Consider the following 20,948-nt stretch of genomic DNA (forward strand, 5'->3'; position numbering starts at 1 on the left):
TGCTAAAAAGAATATACTGCTTTTTGTTTTGATGGCATTAACCTCTCCTTTTATAACGATACTTTCTTTGTGTTCAACTTGAGTAGCTTTTCATAGTGGCAGATGTTCTTTCCTCCCCAGTCTCACTGAAGCAAGATTTATTGTTCAGTTAATCACGCTTTTCATAGAGAAAAGAGTATTATAAGACCTACCATTTCACATACTTGTATATTATCTGGATGTAGCCTTTTTCAGGTTGTCAATATGTGTATTGTCACTTGTGGATAATCATTTAATTTTGATTCACACATTTGCATGTATGAAAGGTGTTTAAGCACCATACTAAATTCTTAAATCCTTATGAGTATAGTAATTCCAGAACAAAAACCTTGTTGTCTTAGAAGTCTGAAGACATGACATGACAGTGTAGATGATGAAGGAATGATGAGAACTTTACAGTAGTGTTGATTCTTTCAGAATTTTTGACAAAACTGTTAGATTTGGTGTTAAAAATCTTTTAAAGTTAAAAATATTGGAGAACAAGCCTTAGCAATTGATGGCCTTACTGGGTAAATGCTTGTTTCGGTCTGTAATTCAGAACTTTTTTTTTGTCTAGCACTTGTTGCTTTCCTCCAGCCTTAACGGCAGTCAGTCACAGGAGAGCAGCAGGTCTTTCAGGTTTTTTCAAGAATACCTGACAGTCGCTGTTAGCTGTATTTGATTGCAATTTTTTTTCTAATAATTAAGCAATGCAATTGTATTAGTTGAGGATGCTTTTTGTCTTTTTAGGTCTAACTTCCAGTGCAGCTCTGGTCAACAGTTAAAATGAGCTTGATCATAACATCATCCCCCTCCGTGCATGTGGCATGTTGCCCAAGTAGTTTGCACACTGGCATATGTAGGAGGTGGCTCTCCCGGAGGGACTGAGAAACTGTGGTGTGAACTGTATTGGGAGTGCTGCTTAGCTAAGTGTATAGAACGATGTCGTATAGCTAAGTCAGAATTATGTCGTTTTCTGTGGAAGTGGAAAATGCCAAGGGCGAAAAGAGTTGTCATGCAGGGTGATCAAGAGAACAACTGAAATTTATTAGGAGAAGCACTCGCCAGAAGAGTGGGGACATCATGAACAGATGGTATATTTATAGGTGATAGTGATAATGTATATAACACTCGGTCTTGTTTGTTTCTTTGTGTGGTATTTTTTCTTCTTTTTTTTCGCTTTTTTTTTTTTTTCCCCTCCCCTTCCCTGTCCTTTTCTGTTGTAACTATTCCTTGGAGACTATTTTCATCCAGTCATTGCCTGTATGCTGAGAAAAGGGACAGAGACAAATCTAGGCGGGGTAGAACCTTAGAGTAATAGCAGTATCTTCTGTGCTATGGGGAAAAACCCTAACCAAACGGAAAACAGTGTTGTGGTAAATTGGAGTGGGGGAGAGAAGCTTTAAAATGTTCCTGCAAACATAGAAATGTAGCTATGTGTAATAGACCTTAAGTGGCAGACTCATATTTTTGTCCATGCTTTCAGTATTGCTTTGTAGGAACTGAAAGGAATAAAAACCCCAAAGAGCTAGTTGTGAAGACTTTACTGATGTATCTGTTCTCACAGAAGTGCCTTTTTCTTCTGGTGTAGTTGGTAGTAATCATCAGTTTGGCAGTCTTGCTGTTATAAAACCCAGATGGGTGGAGGTCATCTGAACATAGTTGTGACTGTAGTGGGTTTGATGGGTGCCTTTGCTCTTGCCTCTGGGAGCAATACAGATCGTGATGGTTAGGTTTCTTTCGGTGGGCATGGCTTAGATCGAATAGAGGAATTGAGCACCAGCACTGGTCATGCGTCTTTGAGTTCAGTCAAGTATTATTGATTTGCTGTTTGGTAAGAAAATGAATCTCTTAATCCTGTTGACGTACTGCTTGTGTCTTTTACTTCCCTTAAGACACTTATTATTTCAAAGCACTTAATATGCTGACTTCCCATAATATATTAATATTTTTAAATTTTAAACAATATAGCGGTATATTTTTGGGGGGGGGTGTGGACACTGAAAGCAAAAAAAAAAAGTCATTTCTTGGTATGAATAGATGAGGGGCTGTCATTTATTCTAGGCACCCTTCTGTTCTAGCCCGGATCATCTGCATGGTTCTTCCATGTTGATCACAGCTACAGAAAATTAAAAAAATAGCATGTTTCCTGTAGCATGTTATTTAGCATTTCTTACATCCAAGCTCTTAACCGTCTCTGCTTTAGCTGTGGCAGCAGCCTCTACCAATTCTGGGAAGGCAAGTGTGGTGTTTTCCAGCTGTTCCGGCTGGAGGCAGTTTCAGAAGTGACAGAAACAGATGTATCAGTTCTTGGTTTCTGTCGAATTTGTAACCCAGTGCCTTTACTTGTGCTGAAATTCTCTGCAATTGATCTGCTGAGCTATGAAACGTGATGGCAGTTGCGAAGCTGTCACACATTTGCTTCTACCATGTGCTGTATGAGGGCTGTGACTTTCAGTAGGAGAGGAAATACTTAACATGATGTTTGCTAGATCGGATAAAACCTGCCAGAGTTTTATAAGTATATCTGATTACTCACTTGATCTTGTGGGTTTTTTTTTGCTTTTTGAGCTTCATTTTATTGCTCTTGTAAGGTTATTCTTTGCTATTCTTCTACAATTCCATGTTTGGAAGATGTTCTGTTTTGTTCATCTTCAGTGATTTCTTTGTTCCTGGCAAAACACTTTCAAACACGTTTCCTAGAACAAACTTGTAACCTTGTTTTACTCCTAGAATTCCATTTTTAAATTTTTTTAATTGTGTACTTTGCAAGTAGCGTGGAGTGAATACACAGTTTAAGTAATAAGTTATGAAGTTATATGAAGGATTGCTTGTATAAGGCTTGCAGGATGCCAACTTCAGATTCTGTGAAGAGTGGTGGCCTCCTCCTTCCACCTCCAATCCACTGTAAAATACAAGACAGATGTAATGTTTCTGTAGAAAAATATTGGGATATATTGTCTGTTCTCTAGCATCTAGGGAAGTGGTCTTCAAACCTTTTTAATTGCACACACAATCAGTAAAAAAATTTTGAGCATGCATCCCAGATATGTAACTATTTATTTATAAATTATCTACATATACAGTGGTATTAGTATATTGTGTACATTATAAACTGTACAAAAATAGAAATTAGAATGGGCGAGATAGAGATAAAATAAAACATAATGCTAATAATTGCTCTTTCCATGCCCCAGAGGGTTGTCTTTCACACCTCCTGGAAATACGTGTATCTCACTTGGGAGGCAATGGGAGAAACTTTGAGAATTATTTGCTTTACATTTTTATAGCTTTCTTAGCTTAGAAAGCTGTAATTTTCAGAAGGTCAAATATAATTTGTATGCTGTTGTACATTAATAACCTGTTGTGGGTATGTATGTTTTTAATATTCCTGTTCAGTATTTGTAGTGTAAATAAAATAATTGTGTAATTGTTTGTACTCCTTTATAATTGGAAGGGGTTTATGACACCTGTGATTTCCTTGTCAAATTGAAATAAAGTCAATAATTGAGTCATAACTAAAACTAAAAGTTTAAAGAAAGCGTCTGAAAACACTTCCTTATTGAATTATTATGACTGCCTTTGCACACCAGTTTGGTTGAAGGAAAATGGATAGATTTAATAATCTTTTACATTTAAGTAATTTTAAAGAAAAAAGTAGATGATAGTTTTTCAGATACTGAACACTAAGAAGGTTAGAAAAAAGTAGTTTAATGACTGAAAAGCCCAGGCAAATTGTTTCAAGTAAGTGCTTTTTTAAGGAGTATCTAAATGTATTATTAGAGTCGAGTTTGTTTTCTTTTGCTAGTGATTGCGAGGGAAGACCGTTCTCTGGCAGTGGAGTTAAGTCTCCTTTGCTCATTTTAGTTTTCCTGTCTATCTTCTGTGTGGGCTCTTATTTTTAAGTATAGCTAAAGTTACAGTTATATTTGCTCAGTTGTGGTGTCAGTGTTGTACAATTGAGGTTTGTTTTTATTGGATTTGACCTATGGGCAGAATAAATTTGCTTCTGCCTGCAGCGAACAATGTGAATGTCCTGACTGGTGGAGGTAGACATAAGCAAGGAGTTTGCTGTAATGTCATCCTGACTGTATGGTTTGTTCCCCAGCCTGCACTTGTTGTTGATTCATATGATATTAGAAATGTTATTTTTTGGGCTCCTTCCTTGAGTGGAAGGATTAAGATGGGACAGGATGCAGACCTGTGCAGCTTGGTGACTGAGGTGTGGCTAGTCTGTTTCTCCCACATTCTTTTAGTTCACCGAAGGATGGTATTTCCAGACTTGACAAAAAGTTATGTGCTTGATGAAGTTACATGTGTCTGGATCCTTAAAAAAATACATATTTTTATATTGTAAATGCAAAGAAAAATATCGGGTAACTTTTAGAAGTGTAGCTAGGGACAGAAGTGCTGGGATGATGAAATGATACAGTGCTTTGCTATGTCTGTTTCATGTATTTGAGTTTAAACTCGGAGTAATGTAACTCAAGTTGACTTTCTACTGGATGTCATAAAGTGACAGATTTCTGGTTTTTAAAATGTCAAACCCATAAATCATTAGTTTGCTAAGATTGCACTAGCAAGCTATTGAAGAACATGGCAGTATTTACTGTAGATAAATGCAAATTTAAAAAGGTTTTATGTGTCATGGTTTAAATGATTTATTTGCTTTCAATGCACATATGAATCTGATGTGATGTGAAGATTTTGGGTATTTCATTTCCTGTATGGAGCTACAAATTTGCATGTTATTAAACAGTCTCTTGGAGCCATATCTTTTTTGTATATCTTAAATCATATTACTGATTAAGGTACACTGAAACAAGTTGATTAAAACAAAAGCAGATTTTAATGCTATTAATACGGCTACTGGAAAGATACAAATTTTGGCTGGATGTAGATATACTCTATATGTATGTTAATGTCTGTTGAGGTCTATAATATAAGCCAAACTAGGAAAGCTGCCAGGTTTTGTAAATACGCTTTTAGGTGCTATTTGAAGTGCTTTGAGATTTTGTCTTGAAATTGCTTAATTTGCAAAAAATACACTTTTTTTTCTCTCAGGGAGTTGAAATAAAGCTTATAGTCACATGTTCTCCTCAGGAGTAAAGGGCCTTTGTGCTCAGTGTCACACTTTGCACAAAAGCCAGTAGGGAATCAGTTTTATATTTCTCCTGTTTTCTTCCCTGGAATTGTCCAATGCCCCACAGGTTTGTGTAGAGTATCCACTGTTTGGTCTGTGCCAGAGCGTGTTTCCCTGGGCCTGTAGTACTCATGATTTATGTCATAGTCTTGGTAGTCCTTCTCTTTATATCAACTGTTTCATCTAGTCATGGGTAGGTAAAAATTGAGAGGAGGGTGAAATTCCTGACACTGGACTTGTCTGTCTTTCCTGTTTGGAATCTGTTGTTTTTGTGGGATGAAATTTAATTTTGCTAGTAATCTTGCTTAAACCTAGGATTTTTCCCATTGTTAGACAGGGATTAAATTTCATTTTTTGGTATTTTCACTTCAAGAAAAATATTTCCAAAAGCTTTTTCTAAAATAGATTAAAACCCAAAATGTATAAAATTTGACATTCATAGTGTCGTACCCCCGCCCCCATGTGTAAAAACATTGTGTAGAGCTAACTCCTCCATGCACTGCTTTTCTTGCACTGGGGCTTCAACTATGTGCTGCAAACAACTAGTTGTGTTAGTGAATTAATTTGACATTAAAAATGCTTTCAAGTGGAGTGAAAATACTAGATTATTAGCTAGGGTAAATACAGCATTGTGGATTACAGCATAATTATCTTTCAAAATCCTACCCCACTTCTGTTGGGATGGAGAAGGCTGTAGGTCCATAGGTGAATGTCAACACTGTAAGGATCCTTCAGATGTATCGTACCTACCTGGACAAGAATTTTGCTTTTTTACGATGTTATTTTGATTGAGTCATTTTAATGTATTTGTAAACATAGCTCAGTGCCTATTTAAAATTGACTTTTAATGGACTGTGTTACATCTCAAATTAACCAGATAGGAGTTATTTGCTACTGTTTCCTATGTAATTTGGGTGAATTGTGTGCGTTCTGTGGTTAGCAATTGCAAAGTTGAAGAAACTCTGGTTTTACATAAACCGATACTTGAATATAAACTTTTCTGCTAGAATCTTTTACAGTCTTATTTTCTGGAGATGCAGCTTTTTTCTTTGTTTTGACAGAACATGAGGTATAAGCAGCTGATATAAAGCTGTCTGGGAGAGGAGAGAAATGATACTGTGATGAGACAGTATATTAAAAACGTGTAATACTGGGTGAACCGTTTCAAAGGAAACATTAGGTGGCAGTAGTAGACTCCTAACACCTTGTGGATGCTTGTTAAATTTACTTTTAGGCTGTTTTCCAAATGAGTGATAGGCTTGAAGAATTTTTGTCTTGATACAGAAAATTAATGTTACATCACTATGAAGGGAAGCGATGGGGCTGATTTTTACTGAATGATCCAGCTTTTATCATAGTTGATAACAATATTGAACAGAATCATATGAAAGCATCAAGATTAAAGTTGGTGCTGTGTTGTTGTGTGATGCCACTATTAATATGCCTGGTTTAAATCAAACCTTTCTTATTTGCCAGGCAAATGAAGGTGTGGGCTTTGTTAGGAACTTGATGACAGGAGAGAAAGCAGCTAATTAAAAGAAAATGTTCCTCTTCCTGCCTCCTTGAGAAAGCAGGGGGGATGTGTACTATTAGTTTTTGTTCTTTTTTTTTTTTTTTTTTTGTAGTATAACTGTTGGGTTGTGTGGGAGCAGAATTGTTTTGGTTTGGGTTGGGTTTGTTTTTTTCATAGAATCATAGAATCACCAGGTTGGAAAGGACCCACTGGATCATCGAGTCCAACTGTTCCTAACACTCCCTTAAACCATGTTCCTAAGCACTTCATCAACCCATTCCTTGAACACCTCCAGGGAAGGTGACTCGACCACCTCCCTGGGCAGCCTGTTCCAGTGCCCGATGACTCTTTCTGTGAAGAATTTTTTTTCTGATATCCAGCCTGAACCTCCCCTGACAGAGCTTGAGGCCATTCCCCCTTGTCCTGTCTGCTGTCACTTGGGAGAAGAGGCCAGCTCCTCTTCTTTTTTTTTAATACATGGAAGAGAGCAAGGCCAAAGTTGGAGCAAGATTTAAGAGGACGCTTATGGAAGAAGCTGGAGTAGAATCTTTCCTTCCCTGGAAGAGTCACTGGTCACTTCCGTATTCATGGGCTTACGTTACTTTAGACTTTGATCTACTGCTAAGTTAGCAAATAGCTTTCAATCATCTACATCATCTGCTGGAAGGTTACGACCATGCCTTTCCTAAGGTGGTCTTCTCACAGTACTTTGTGCTTTGTCTAATTTTTGTGGTTGCATTATGGTTGATATAATGGCAATATATTGAAGAAAAAAAATTGACATCTAGTCTTTTTCTATCCCTTTCTTTCCTCCTTATAACACCTCTGGGCCTGAGCTTTGTTTGTCGTGATTTCAGTAACTTGATGTGCATGCTAATGTCACTACTGGGTTGACTTCTCCAAGCTACCAACACGCTTTCCTAGTAAATCTCCTCTTAGGACTCATATTTTAATATGTCCTCACCTCCAAGTGTTGTTCTAGTGATAGAAGAGATTGCATGGAAGAGTTGGGGGTGAGGGACAGGGGATGTTTTGCTGCAATTCAGCATGTATGAGTTATTCTTTTCCCTACATTTTTCATGTTTTGGTCTGTAGAGACCTTTCCAAATCAGAACCATCTTTTTATTTCACCCAGGACATGTACTGTACTGTTGACTTATACTGTTCATTGTGTGCCATCAGGAGGTGGGACTGCCTTGGGATCACTCATAATCCAGTGAGATCCTTGCTCTAAAGAGGTTTTACTTCTTATACTTTGCAAGTCTTTGGCGTGTATTTTTGATGATCAATACAGGTGCTTTGAATTTCTGAATAACTGAGAGGGGGTGGAGTCCAGGACATGGATTATTACTTTGGTGGAAGATAAGAGTTAATGTAGGCAAAGATTATTATATTCATTATTACTCAGAAGCATAGTGGCCAAAATAAATCCATCTTTTCTGTGTTTGTGTTCTCCAGAAGTTGCATTGATATTTCACCATTGAGTGATGAAAATCATGGGTTGGTTGGTTGTTTTTAACTTTGTGTCAGCTAACTTGTTGTAAAATTGCAGTAAGAACATGGCTATTTTGTGAACAGAGGTAAAATGGAGGGTGTGTTTCAGTGCTTTAATTGCTGAAATGGCAACTGGTTTACCTTCAGCACAGTTTTCTTAATGTTTTTCCTGTACAAGTACTTTACTCATCAATAGAAGATTTTGGGCATTTATCGGCTTTTTACACACACCTTTGTAGGTTCTTTTTAAGTGTAAATTTTTACAATTGCTGCTGAGATAGAACTGGCCTATTTGACTGCATTTTTTTACTTCATGGGATAGGCATTGCCTCTACTTGTTTTGGACATACTAAGTAAACAATTCTGAGATTACTACATCCAGTATATAGAGGAAAAGGGTTGTTACAGTTTGCTTGGTTAATAGTTCTTTCATCCTGGCTTTAGGGAAAAGAACAAGTATGTTTGACTTGACCTGACTGAACATCAGGACAAAATTTTTCATGGAAAGTATCACTGGGCACTGGAACAGGCTGCCCAGGGAGGTAATTGAGTCACCTTCCCTGAAGGTGTTTAAGGGACGGGTGGATGAGGTGCTGAGGGGCATGGTTTAGGGATTGTTAGGAACGGTTGGACTCGATGATCCAGTAGGTCCTTTCCAGCCTAGTGATTCTGTGATTCTATGACTTGATACATAGGTTATCGAAGGATAATGGATGAGAAGCTCCGTGGAAGTGAAGTCTTTTTTGAAGTTTGAGGTAAAACTGTGAAGATCCACCCCTGTAGGTCTCCCAAGTACAGCCAATTTGACTTTTCCAGTAGAAATGCTGATTGTGGTCTTGGACTTATATTTCTTTTGTTTTCTGTTCATTGAAATAGCTTTTCTCACATTTTCTTACAAGGTTTTGATATATTTTGTATCTGCCACTGGGAGTAAATTAGATCAATAATCCAGATCTTGATCTTTCAGGAAAATGTATCTTGCCTGTGTGTGTTCTGAGCTATTTTCAACATACTGTGGTCTGGTAGTTGCTTGCCCATCTCTTTTATATCTCAGATCACTTCTTCCATTTTATGTTAGGTGAAAGGTTCATTGCAAAGAGAAGTTACATGTGTTTAAATTGGCTTTTTCTTTGTATTTAGATGTGATGTAGTGCTATTTTATACTTAAATTAGTGCTATTATGTTGGCTTCTCATTAGTTTTATTCTTAAGGGGGAAAAAAAAAAATCACGCTCTCTGAATATGTAGTTCAAAATTGCTGTAAAGTATTCTCCCTGTTCTCAATCAGCTAGGTGTAGAAACAAAAAAAACCTTGAGCTATTGGTTTAATTTATATATTTTTCAAAGGTAAAAATAACAGACAAAATGTAAAATTTGTGAGGTTGCATTTGAATACCTTGAATGCTGCACTTTAAAACCATTCTTATAAGCTTATACTTACATACTGAAGAACGAAAATGTTATGCCACCCTGTAGGTTGCTATAAAGATTGTTTATGCAGCTCAGCATAGGACTTAAAATACGTCGAATTGGAGAATTTTGAAAAATGTACTGTGCGACATAGGAGACCAAATCATGCTAAAGTGCAGGGAAAGACTATACATCAGTTCAAAGGCTACATTATTCAAAAAAATACAACCATAAAAAAGGTAATAAGATTACATTCTCACACTTCATGGCTAGTAAGGTGCATTAAGCTGCTCAGATATTCATAACTTACTGTGACATTTGGGAAGATTACATTTTGCTGTGCACAGCCATTACTGCAGCTCAGATAATAACTAGCCAATGCATGGACTTGGATTATGATCCCTGTCATTGGAAACAAATTTGTGTTTTGAAGGTTGATCAGTTTCAAATCACCATTAGAAAGGGTTAATGTGAAATACCGTGGGGGGAGTGTGTGCTTATGTGTATCTAATGGGGATGCATACATATAGTACATCAACTGCTCTGTGCCTCTGGTATATTGCTTTCTATGTCAATTTTTTTGTCCTCACTTCCCTTAAAGGAAATGCTAAGTTGGTAATTATTTCCACCGTGGCGTATTATTTCTAGAATGTACTTGCTGAAATGCTTATGTTTGCTTAGATTGGAAACCTAATTTGACAGCTTCCTGGATGGGTGGTTACTGATAATAGTGTATCTAGCCAAAAATGAAAGATTGGTGGTGTAGACTATAGGGTGAAGGTAAGGTCACCTCTAGTTGCCGTAGATGGTTTTGGTGTGATAATTGATGGCTGGATGATAGTTAAAACCAAATACATAGAGTTGAATTTCTTGTTAAGAATTAGCAGGTGTTTTGTGGCTAAAAATTAACCTTCAGCTATTCTGTCTGTACATGGAATGCAGCATTTTCTTTGTTTCTTACCTTGATGGGTGAGAGTGGCTCTTTGAGGAGTACCTCAGTTTTGTAGAGGGTAATAAATTTAGTGTAAAATAAAATGTAACATTGGTTATGTGTTCTACATTTTGAAACGTTTTCTTCAGTTTTTTTAAAGGGCAGTTTACTTCTTTCTTTGCATTTGTTTTGCAGTAATTCTGTGTTAATACATTCTGTTCAGTGTTCTCCCTTGAATTATACTTATCCATTCTGCTCAGTGTTCTCTCTTGAATTCTGTTTTCCTGAGGTAGGCCTCTGCTCCATCTTATGGAAGGGGAAAACTAAGACTTGGAGAATGATAATGACTTGATAGATTTGTTTGAGTTGACAGTGTGAGTTGATATAGAGAAGCTGGGAATATAATTCAAATCTCCCCATTCAGTTCCTGTGGTTTCCCTAGATATTAAGGAAGCATCTGAGAGTAAATTGCATAATTATTTTTCATGACCGAGAGGGGAAAATATGGAAAAGTGTAAATTACTGTGTAGAAATTGTTGCCACAAGACATTGTCTATTCTGTCATAAAAGCGGTAACTTTCTCTCCTTCTTGTGGTGTTTGGCATTACTGATTTATGCCTAGAAGGCCAAAGATTGCTTCTTCAAAGTGACAAGATTTAGACACTTGAGGAGAATGTATGGTAATCTCAGTAGTTAATGAAGGGTAAGTTTGTCTTCCAACCTTGACTAGCTGCGAGAAGCTGTTGGAGCTAATATGGAAGTAAGTTCGTATATGTGTTTTGATGTGGTCTGACTTTGGCAAGTGACAGTGTTGAAGCTGTTAACGGTCAGAGCTTGTGAAAGGAGAACCATGTAGGACAGAAATAATGCCTTCTATAAAACAAACTTGTAGAAGTGAGAATGAGCTGAAGTACTTTAGATCATGAGTCAATTTTGATCATTTGAGTCAATGCTATCTGAAATCCTGTTTGTGTGGTGGTATATAATAGATATTTTGGCAACTGTGTCAAGCATTAAATTTAATACAGTTCTAAAGTCCAAGAGAAGTTTAAAAAAAAAAATAGGGTAGAGGAGTTAGGTTACTTTGGTCAACCTTTCCTTCGACTAGAATTTTCGTTCTATTGAGTACATAAATGAGAATGAAGTTATTTCCTTCCTCCCTCCACCTCCTTGGAATGTGCATATGTGGTTAGTAAATCAGTGTATGTTCAAACAAAGCTTGCATCTAGGAGACCTGAAATATTACAGGGTTTAAGTGCTTTAGCCAAAGCATAGTCAAAGGCTTCAAATGATGCTGCTGTTTTGCATTCATGCAAATATAGCAAGCTGTTGTGTCCTTTTAGTAGCTGTGGCTGTTAATGAAATTGGCAGTTAATACTTCACCAGTTTTATTCAATAACTCAGGAATTACTCTTAAGCATTTATGAGTGGCAGTATTTCTGATGTGCATCAGCTCCTTTTGGCTAGAATTGCCCTCTGATTTGAGGAGTGTTAAGTACATGTGAAGAACAGCTTTTAGGGTCACTCCAGACCATTTAAGGTATCTTTGTTGACTTGGCTCTCTCACTAGGTTTGGAATATTCACTTGGTGTCTTCACTTCTCAGCTGTGTAGGGCAGCTGATGACATCTCTATGTTAAACTACCCAGATATTCGTCTGCAGCAATTGTCTGATAGCTGGTGATACCTTAGGAGCACCTTTGTTGCAGTTGCTCAACAGAATTTGAAACAGAGGAAGAATAAGACTTGATATGCTGATATTGACCTTATAATTTTTTTTTTTTTTAGCTTAATGTCTTTGAACATGGGGTGGTTCTTTGATACAGTTGTCTTACGGTTTTTTTTAATGTTTTGTCTGAAAGCTTGTTGGGGGCCACTTTGACTTGGAAATGAACTTTATCATCCAAGAAGCAGAGGGCATCACCTGCATGGTAGACTTGCTGGACAAGTGTGATATCACCTGCCAGGCTGAGGTGTGGAGCATGTTTACGGCAATCTTGAAGAAAAGTATACGCAATCTACAAGCATGCACAGAAGTGGGGCTCGTTGAACAAGTGCTCAAGAGGATTGATAGAGCTGACAACATGATTGCAGGTATAGTTTCACTCAGTGCATGGCTCAAACTGTATTCCTGTAAAAAAAACCCCTGTGTTATGTAAAATCTCAGGGAAACATTTATTAATTAAGTGATAGAAATGTCACATTGTATTTTATTAAGCAATTACATTGCTGTTCTTTTCCTTTTCAGATCTCTTAGTGGATATGCTGGGTGTGTTGGCTAGCTATAACTTGACAGTTCGAGAGCTAAAGTTATTCTTCAGCAAGCTTCAAGGAGAAAAAGGAAGATGGGTAAGAAAAATCACAAAACTGAAAACATTTTTGTAGTGTTGCCTGTGCTTTTCCTAACGTTTGCAAGTTAAAAGGCTGTTTGCTACGCTTTACAATAGGCAAATGTACGAAGAAATACAGGATGCTTTCTGGTACTATATCAATGAATCTTCTTACATGCAAGCAATTGAAGTAGAGAGAGTAGACTAGGGATGAAATTAAATTTCCTCCTGGATCTGTGGACTGGGAATAATACGGTTTTAAAGTGTTTTTGTGGGCACGTTTTTACTTTTGTAATTCCAGTTATGTGAAATTGAAGGAAAAAGGATTAATTTTTTTCTTTAAGATAAATGAAAAATAAATAAAAAGTGTCTACAGAGGCAGTTTGCTCCGCTCCTATTTTCACATTGTTCTTTTTTTACACGAAGATTCAAGACAATTAACTAGTTAGGGAAGTGAGAATTTGTGGCAGAAATTGAAATGAAGGAGAAGAGCTCCAGTTGAAAAATGATATCATGTGTTTCACATATCATATATTCCTGTGTGAACTAGGAGAAGAGGAGAGGGTCTCCTTATACTGTTGACACCCTCCTTCCCTAAAGGAAAAATGTGTATTGTAGGGGCTACCAGATAAAGTTTTCTTTGACATGAAATTGTTGTTTTGCTGGAATTGGGAACTATTTTAACAATTGTTTTACCTGCTTTGGATTTCAGTTCAGCCTCTGTTATCTCTAAATACTCTGCCTAGCATAGAGAAACGATAGCACAGTGTCACAATTTAAAAATAATTTAAAATAATTAAAAAAAATATATTCGACTTAAGAGCCAGTATGCACTAATAATACAGCAAATTTTAAAAGACCCTTTGAAATAAATAACTCTGGACATCTCAACTTGCACAAATAAAAGTACTCTAAACTTAATAGAGTGTTTGAACTTAATAATTGAACATACAGAGTATATTTGATCATGGATGAATTAAAGTTGTCTCTGTCACATTAACTTTTTCATTTCCTGTCTCTCTGCTATTTGCATTTAATTTCCTTTCTTTACTAAAGACTAAACACGGAGGAAAGGAAGAGAAAAATGCCACAGTTGCATTGCTAAGGAGTTGCACAACTCCATAAATCTTAAAATCAGCAGTGCTGTAAAGATACGAAGTATTTGGCCACAACATAGATTACTTAGTTGAATTCTGTAGTGCTGAAGACATCTAAGCAGTTCTCAGTGTTTCCTCCTCAATTTTAATTCAGATTCATGAAGCACTATAATTTTGGTATGTTTGAAATACTTGTAATAGATCATGCAAAGCTTAGTTTTCAGGTGGTGGCTGCTTACAAGAGGGAGAAAGGGCACTTTCAGGAAAAGATTAGAAGTGTAAAATTGTAGCTTAAAATTGGATGTACTGGAAGGTTATGAAGTGGTAAAAGAAGATGCATAAAATTGTTCTGTCAGTATGACCAATATTTGCTGTACTTCTGTTGGAAGCTCAAATACTCGATTTGGAGTTTATAGTTGCTGAGTATTAAAAGAAAACAGTGCAGAAATAGGATTTTGGTGAGGAAGCGTTAAGTATTCACAGTAACTGAGCTCTCAGTTTAGGTGCTCCAAACTGCCCTTGAGACTTGAAACTTTCTCCATGGACATGTATGAGGGATATATGCAACCAAAGATACTTCAATCTAGTATATGACTGTAGTCCTGATGAAAATGATCTTGTCTGCTTATCCCTTTCATTACGGATTCTCCATCTCCTTTGGGCTGGCACACGCTTCATGCAGCCACAATCTAAAAATGCTGTAACTGAAATTTGGTTTGCATTTTTTTCCCCTCAATTAGTTTTCAGCTGGATCAGTTTCTTTAGCTCAAGGCAAATCCACACAAATGGTAGAACAGATAGGAGGGACCAACATTCAGGGTCAGTTTAGTTTATGCTGAATGAAAGTGGCTCTGACGTTTTAAGTCCTTAATTTAGTTGTCCAATTAACTTTATTTCAATGTACCTACTGTGTAGTGTGTGAAGGTATCCATGACTTTGTTAATGTTGTTTATTGAAAGTATTAAGTATCTTAGCAGAGTATTACTCAAACATGGACTAGGCTTTAATATGTGTCAAAATTCATTTTTTGGGGTGTATAGTCTTTTTTCTTATAGGTGTGTTCTATTTATTTACAAGTGTAATAATTCTCTTTGTCAGCCACCACATGCTGGGAAGTTATTGTCTGTGTTAAAACACATGCCTCAGAAATATGGACCTGATGCCTTCTTCAACTTCCCAGGAAAAAGTGCTGCAGTACGTAGATGTTTTAAGTCTCTTTTTATTTGTTCGTTGTTCTATTACAGCCATTGATTATTTTCGTTTGTGGTGTTCTTTTGTCTCGTCCGTCATTGCCATAGACAAAGAATTTTAACCATTTTTTTTCTCTGCCTGATGCCTACATTATGCCTAGATAAATCATACTTATAGTAAATGTGCATTATCGCTATAGAAGGACAAATACTATTACATGCAGAACAGGTAAGTGAGGTGTCTTGTTCCCACTTCTTGTCCTGTCCTCCCCCCTGTGCTGGTTCAGTTAAATCTTTTTGCAAGGAAGATCTGCATCCTTTTCACTCTCGTGTTTCTGTGGGAATTATGTTTGTGTTAGTATGCAGTATGTGTGGCAGTGGCTTGTGGAGAGTTGACCTCTGCTGGACACCAGGCACCCACCAAGCCACTCTATCAGTCCCCCTTCTCAGCTTGACAGGGGAGAGAAAATGTAATGAAAGACTCATGGGTTGAGATAAGGACACAGAGATCTCTCACCAGTTACTGTCACAAGGAAAAGAGACTCAGCTATTACCAGAATAGGGTAATGAGAAATAAAAACAAATCTTAAAACAACTTCCCTCCAGCTCTTGCTTCTTCCCAGGGTAAGCTTCACTCCCAATTTCTTTACCTCCTCACCCTGAGTGGCAAAGAGGGGACAAGAAATGGGATTTGCAGTCAAATCATCATGTTATCTTTGCTTGTCATTCCTTCTCACCCTTTTCCCCTGCTCCAGCATGGGGTCCCACCCATTGGAGACAGTCATCCATGAACTGCTCTAATGTGCCTCCTTCCCACAGGCTACAGTTCTTCACTAACTGCTCCAGCATAGGTCAGAATAAGATTTGAATAAGATTTATCAGGTGACTCCAGCTTTCTTTGCATAAATCCGTTACCTTTCCGATTTGGTCACTTGAGATCAAATTTCATCAAATTGATGACAAAGTGTTCGGGGTTTTTTGCAATGAAAACTTGAGAGAAAAAAATCAGGCTATTAGAAAAACGCTTCTGCAGTTAACTGTTTATCACATGCAACAGAACTTGGCTATAGACATTTTTATTTCTTTTGGCTCTTCATGTACTGTTATTGTATTTAACTTATATTAACTCTGTTGAATCTTGAACTGTACATGATGCTGGGGTGCCTCAGTAATCTTAATGTGAATATTCTTATGTATTTTTAATTAAGAAGTCTCAGAAATTAACTATTTAATATAATTACTCCAAGATCCATTGTGAGTTAGACCAAATGATAGCATTGCCAGTTCGCAAACATTAGGCTCAAAGACATTCAGACTGATTAGTTAGCTGGTATAGAGAAGGATTTATAGCATTTTATTTGGACAAGGATAGCTGAGTGGAGCATGGGAGCATAATAAGGAGTCTGGCGACGCTCAAGTTCTTTGATGTTTTTTATTCATTGGTATTGATCATCTGGACAGCATCTTTGATCAGAGGTTATGGCAGTCTTGATTGAAGTGTGTATTGCGAATCTGTGCAGCAAAACAGTGGAAAGTTTATAGTAATGTTAAAAAAAGCCCTAACCAAACAAAAAACCTGACAGAATGAACCCCAACTGTTTCAAACAAAGGGCCCTGCCACACAGTTTATAACCTAAGAGCTTTTGCGCTAACATAAACACAGTGTTTGAGATGAAGATTTTGTCTAGTGGGGATTGTATTACTTTTCTTTTAAGGTAGTCATATTGTAACTAGAAGACTATGTAGATATGAGTTTCAAGAGAGAAAAAAATCTGTTAAGTGAAGCGTATGTGATTTTCTTTTCGTGACCAGCTTCTTTTCAAAATTGGTGGTTTTCTTGCATACAAACACTATGTAAAAGTAAGTTTATAAATCTTATTACTCTGTCAGATTACCACAAAACTAAATCAGCCTGAATTTACATTTTGAAGAATTTTTATGCTATAAGGCTTCTACTAATGCCTTTAATTTTTGAAATGTAGGTTACTATTAATCATCTTCTTTGAGATATAAAGACCATTTTTTTACATGTTTAGATTAATTATATGTTTTAACAATGGAGTACAAAAAGTATGGAAGTTAGCCCAGATACTTTTTATGCATTTGTAGTATGTATCTGCATATCAGAATATATTTGTTGTGTGTATCTTAAGCTATATACTTTTACTATTGTGATGTTGATATTTCTACATGGATAACTTTTACTTTCTTTAGGCTATTGCCTTACCTCCTATAGCCAAGTGGCCATACCAGAATGGGTTTACTTTCCACACTTGGCTAAGAATGGATCCTGTAAATAATATCAATGTGGATAAGGATAAGCCTTACTTATATTGGTAAGTAGAAACATATTTCTGATGTTTAGTTTCTGTTAATTGTTCAATGATTTCTGCTTCCAATTGTGTGTGTGCTGATTTTGTTGTAATTTTTTAGTTTTCGAACAAACAAAGGACTTGGTTATTCTGCTCACTTTGTTGGAGGCTGCTTGATTGTAACGTCCATAAAGTCAAAGGGAAAAGGTTTCCAGCATTGTGTAAAATTTGATTTCAAGCCACAAAAGGTGAGTAAAAACAATAACATCTTTCAAAACGGTTTCATGAATTTAAAACTGTAGACTAGGGAGTGTTGTAAATATTGACTCAGCTTGTCTTCCTTTACAAGAACAGTTAACACTGGAATGAACAAAAAATATGTGTTTTGAATTAATAGGTATTTTTTAATTTTATCTAAGAAATGTGTAAGAAACAGCTAGAAAATGCAGTTTACTGGAAGTTTCATGAATGTGTGAGATATGCAAGTTCTCTTGAGAACTCTTAGTACATATGTACAGTTTGATTGTTACAAGGCTTATGATTTTCTTCTTCTCTATTTATAGTGTTTTCTTCCACCTCCAGACATTCTCCTATCTTTGTCCTAAAGGTTTTTGCTAAGGCTTCTCTTTACTTCATTAATTACTTAATGTGGACAAATGCAGCCTTATTTTAAGAAAGCGTGATTACTAACCCGTATTTTATTTTCGTAATCAAGCTAGGACCATTTAATAGGAGCTGTCTTAGATGTGGGAGAACAACAGATGCGTTCTTGAAAGAATGTTATACATTATGTTCATTCAGATTGTCCAGAAAATAGTCTCATTGCATTTAGTGCTTTATTCTAGGTATCTTTTTAAATGTAAGAAATAAACTATTTGAGTTGATTTTATTATTGATGTTCAAAGGTTGTTTGCCTATTAAGTAGTATTATGCTATGCTGAAAATGTTTCATTTTTCACTTAGATATTCTACTAATGTTTCTAGAGCAACTGGTGTAAACATGTTGTGGGAGAACAGACCTCCTCAGGAATTTCTTATCAGTAATCTCTTGCTGTAAATATGGATCTGTTTGTGATAATTTGACATGCATGGCCTTTGAAAGCCTTTAGTCTAGAGGCATCCTTGCTCTTTGGAATGACATCTGCAGTAGTCCATCATGCTCAGAGTAACCCAACTTAAAACTTATTTACACAGTGGTTTCAGTGTAAATGGGGTTCAGCATTGCCATAAAAATGTTCTATGCCATAGATATCTTTTAAGCTTCTGTGTTTGCTTTTTGTGGAAGAAGGGTATATTACCCTTTGACATCACTATGCAAGAAAACTCACCAATGACTCAATCTTTTTGGCTTAAAATAAATCCTTGAATCTTAATTTAATTCATGTAAATAATGGAATGTGTTCTACTATGACCCACTTCAATGCTTAAGCTACTTTAAGTGTCTATAGAATTATATCAGTTGTTTTCTTATTTTTTAGTGGTATATGGTTACTATAGTGCACATCTATAACCGCTGGAAGAATAGTGAACTTCGATGTTATGTAAATGGGGAACTGGCATCTTATGGAGAAATAACATGGTTTGTCAACACCAGTGATGTAAGTAATCCCTGTATACTAATATCTATAGTTGATCAGCTTGATAGGCTAAATAATGTCCTTTGCCATTTTATTAGTAAACCATTCCCATTTTATGCATTTTAAAAAAGCTGTTGAAAATAACATTAATAACATTTTGGTAGAGGAGTAGATTCTGCTTTTCTACATCTCAGAGCTTCAAATTTATTTCTGCCCTCAAATGCTTGTTTATGTAAAAATAATATTCCCACATAATTGTGTATATTCTTTACACTGTTTGCTTGTGTAGCTTAGATTAAAGCCTGTTAATGGGTTCTGTTTCACTTTCAGACATTTGACAAATGTTTCCTGGGTTCTTCAGAAACAGCAGATGCCAATCGAGTGTTTTGTGGGCAAATGACGTCTGTTTACCTTTTTAGTGAGGCTCTCAATGCTGCTCAGATATTTGCCATTTATCATCTTGGTCTGGGATATAAGGTATCTTAGAATTGACTGTAAAGTTTCCAAAGTTTAATTCTGATAAGGCTTTTTATGGGAGGTTTTAAGAATGTTCTTGAGACCTCTGTGTCATTCTAAAAACGTTCTTACTGTGTAATCTTCTTACTGAACTCTTCCACGTTTCTTCTGTAAGTTTGTATATTGCCTGGCAAGATAAAAATAAGCATTGATTCAATTATTTAATTTCTTATACAAAATAAATTTGTGTTCATGTTTACTTCTTAAAATTTCCATATCTGGTGCTGGGGGGAGGTAGAATGATGTTCTCCCTGGCTGGTTCACTTTTTCATTGAGACTTAAAACTTTTTATCAAGTATAATGTACTCATTCTAGAAATGTAGCTTTATTGTTTTTTTTTTTTAATGTGTGAAGTTAGTACTGAGGGTTAGTTCTGTTACAGTGATTTATTATTTGTTTTGTCATAGCCTGAGGGGCACTAATTGAAGACTGTTACTCCCTAGCAGCTGTACAAACATACGCTAAAGAAGATTATTCCCATTCTATCTGTTCCACAATTATTAGTTCCTTCTGAGTGAACATTGCTGACTGTCATTCTGTTTTCTAGCTAAGATGTTTCTTTTACGTTACCCACCATTTTGGCAATGTCACTCACCAGGAGTTAAAAAGAATCTGCAGTTCTAACTCTATAAAACTGATTTTGAGTCAATGTTCTTATGAGACTTTTTCTTTTTAAAATGTTGCTAGATTGAAGAAGCAATGTTTTCATCATTTTTTTTGGCAATAATTGTGTTCTGAATTATATTCTGAATGTGTGTAATGTAATTTTTATTTTTTCCTTCCTCATCCCTGCTCCTCAATCCAGGGAACTTTCAAATTCAAGGCAGAAAGTGACCTCTTCCTTGCTGAACATCACAAATTATTGCTATATGATGGCAAACTATCCAGTGCTATTGCTTTTATGTACAATCCAAGGGCTACAGATGCACAGCTGTGTCTAGAGTCATCCCCTAAGGATAACCCTTCTATTTTTGTTCACTCACCACATGCCCTCATGCTGCAGGTATTTCTTACAGTTTTGTATATTTGGGGGATACAAATGATTTCTGTTTGAAAAGTGAAACATCAGGTTTTGTGGGGATTTGGACAAGATGGGGAATTGTTCCATAGGCTGGGTTTTTTGGGTTGTCCCCCTCCGACCTCCCTTGTTTGTTGAATGAGTGTGGATGCACAAGAATCCAAAGAAAAAGGTTTATTTAATCAAAGCTGCAATGTAAAAAATGCCAGTACTATGAAGACCGTGATAGCTTTTAAAAAGAAATGTTTCTTTCTGATGCGTTCAGACCTCTACAGATATTACCCCTGTCCTGTTCTTTGCCCTGTTGATATGATACCCTTCTCAATGCTTTGATCCTTAATCTTTTAATTTGTCAGGAGCTTTTGGTGTGTTCTGTTCTAGAGTTTCTCTGTTACTGAATT

At 36.4% G+C, this 20,948-nt stretch overlaps 1 protein-coding gene across 5 annotated transcripts in view; it reads left to right on the forward strand.

Moving 5' to 3' along the window:
• The window catches only part of LRBA (LPS responsive beige-like anchor protein), a 410,166-nt gene that overhangs the window by 32,564 nt on the left and 356,654 nt on the right, over nucleotides 1–20,948 (forward strand). For all 5 annotated transcript variants that reach the window (XM_054064662.1, XM_054064663.1, XM_054064665.1 and 2 more), the window contains exons 3-10: nucleotides 12,370–12,601; nucleotides 12,756–12,856; nucleotides 15,033–15,128; nucleotides 17,339–17,460; nucleotides 17,558–17,684; nucleotides 18,915–19,034; nucleotides 19,344–19,490; nucleotides 20,335–20,532. In XM_054064662.1, coding sequence (XP_053920637.1) covers nucleotides 12,370–12,601; nucleotides 12,756–12,856; nucleotides 15,033–15,128; nucleotides 17,339–17,460; nucleotides 17,558–17,684; nucleotides 18,915–19,034; nucleotides 19,344–19,490; nucleotides 20,335–20,532 — 1,143 coding nt within the window. The remainder of the gene's footprint in view (nucleotides 1–12,369; nucleotides 12,602–12,755; nucleotides 12,857–15,032; nucleotides 15,129–17,338; nucleotides 17,461–17,557; nucleotides 17,685–18,914; nucleotides 19,035–19,343; nucleotides 19,491–20,334; nucleotides 20,533–20,948) is intronic.

This window comes from Cuculus canorus, chromosome 4 (genome assembly GCF_017976375.1).
Source record: "Cuculus canorus isolate bCucCan1 chromosome 4, bCucCan1.pri, whole genome shotgun sequence".
Taxonomy (NCBI): domain Eukaryota; kingdom Metazoa; phylum Chordata; class Aves; order Cuculiformes; family Cuculidae; genus Cuculus; species Cuculus canorus.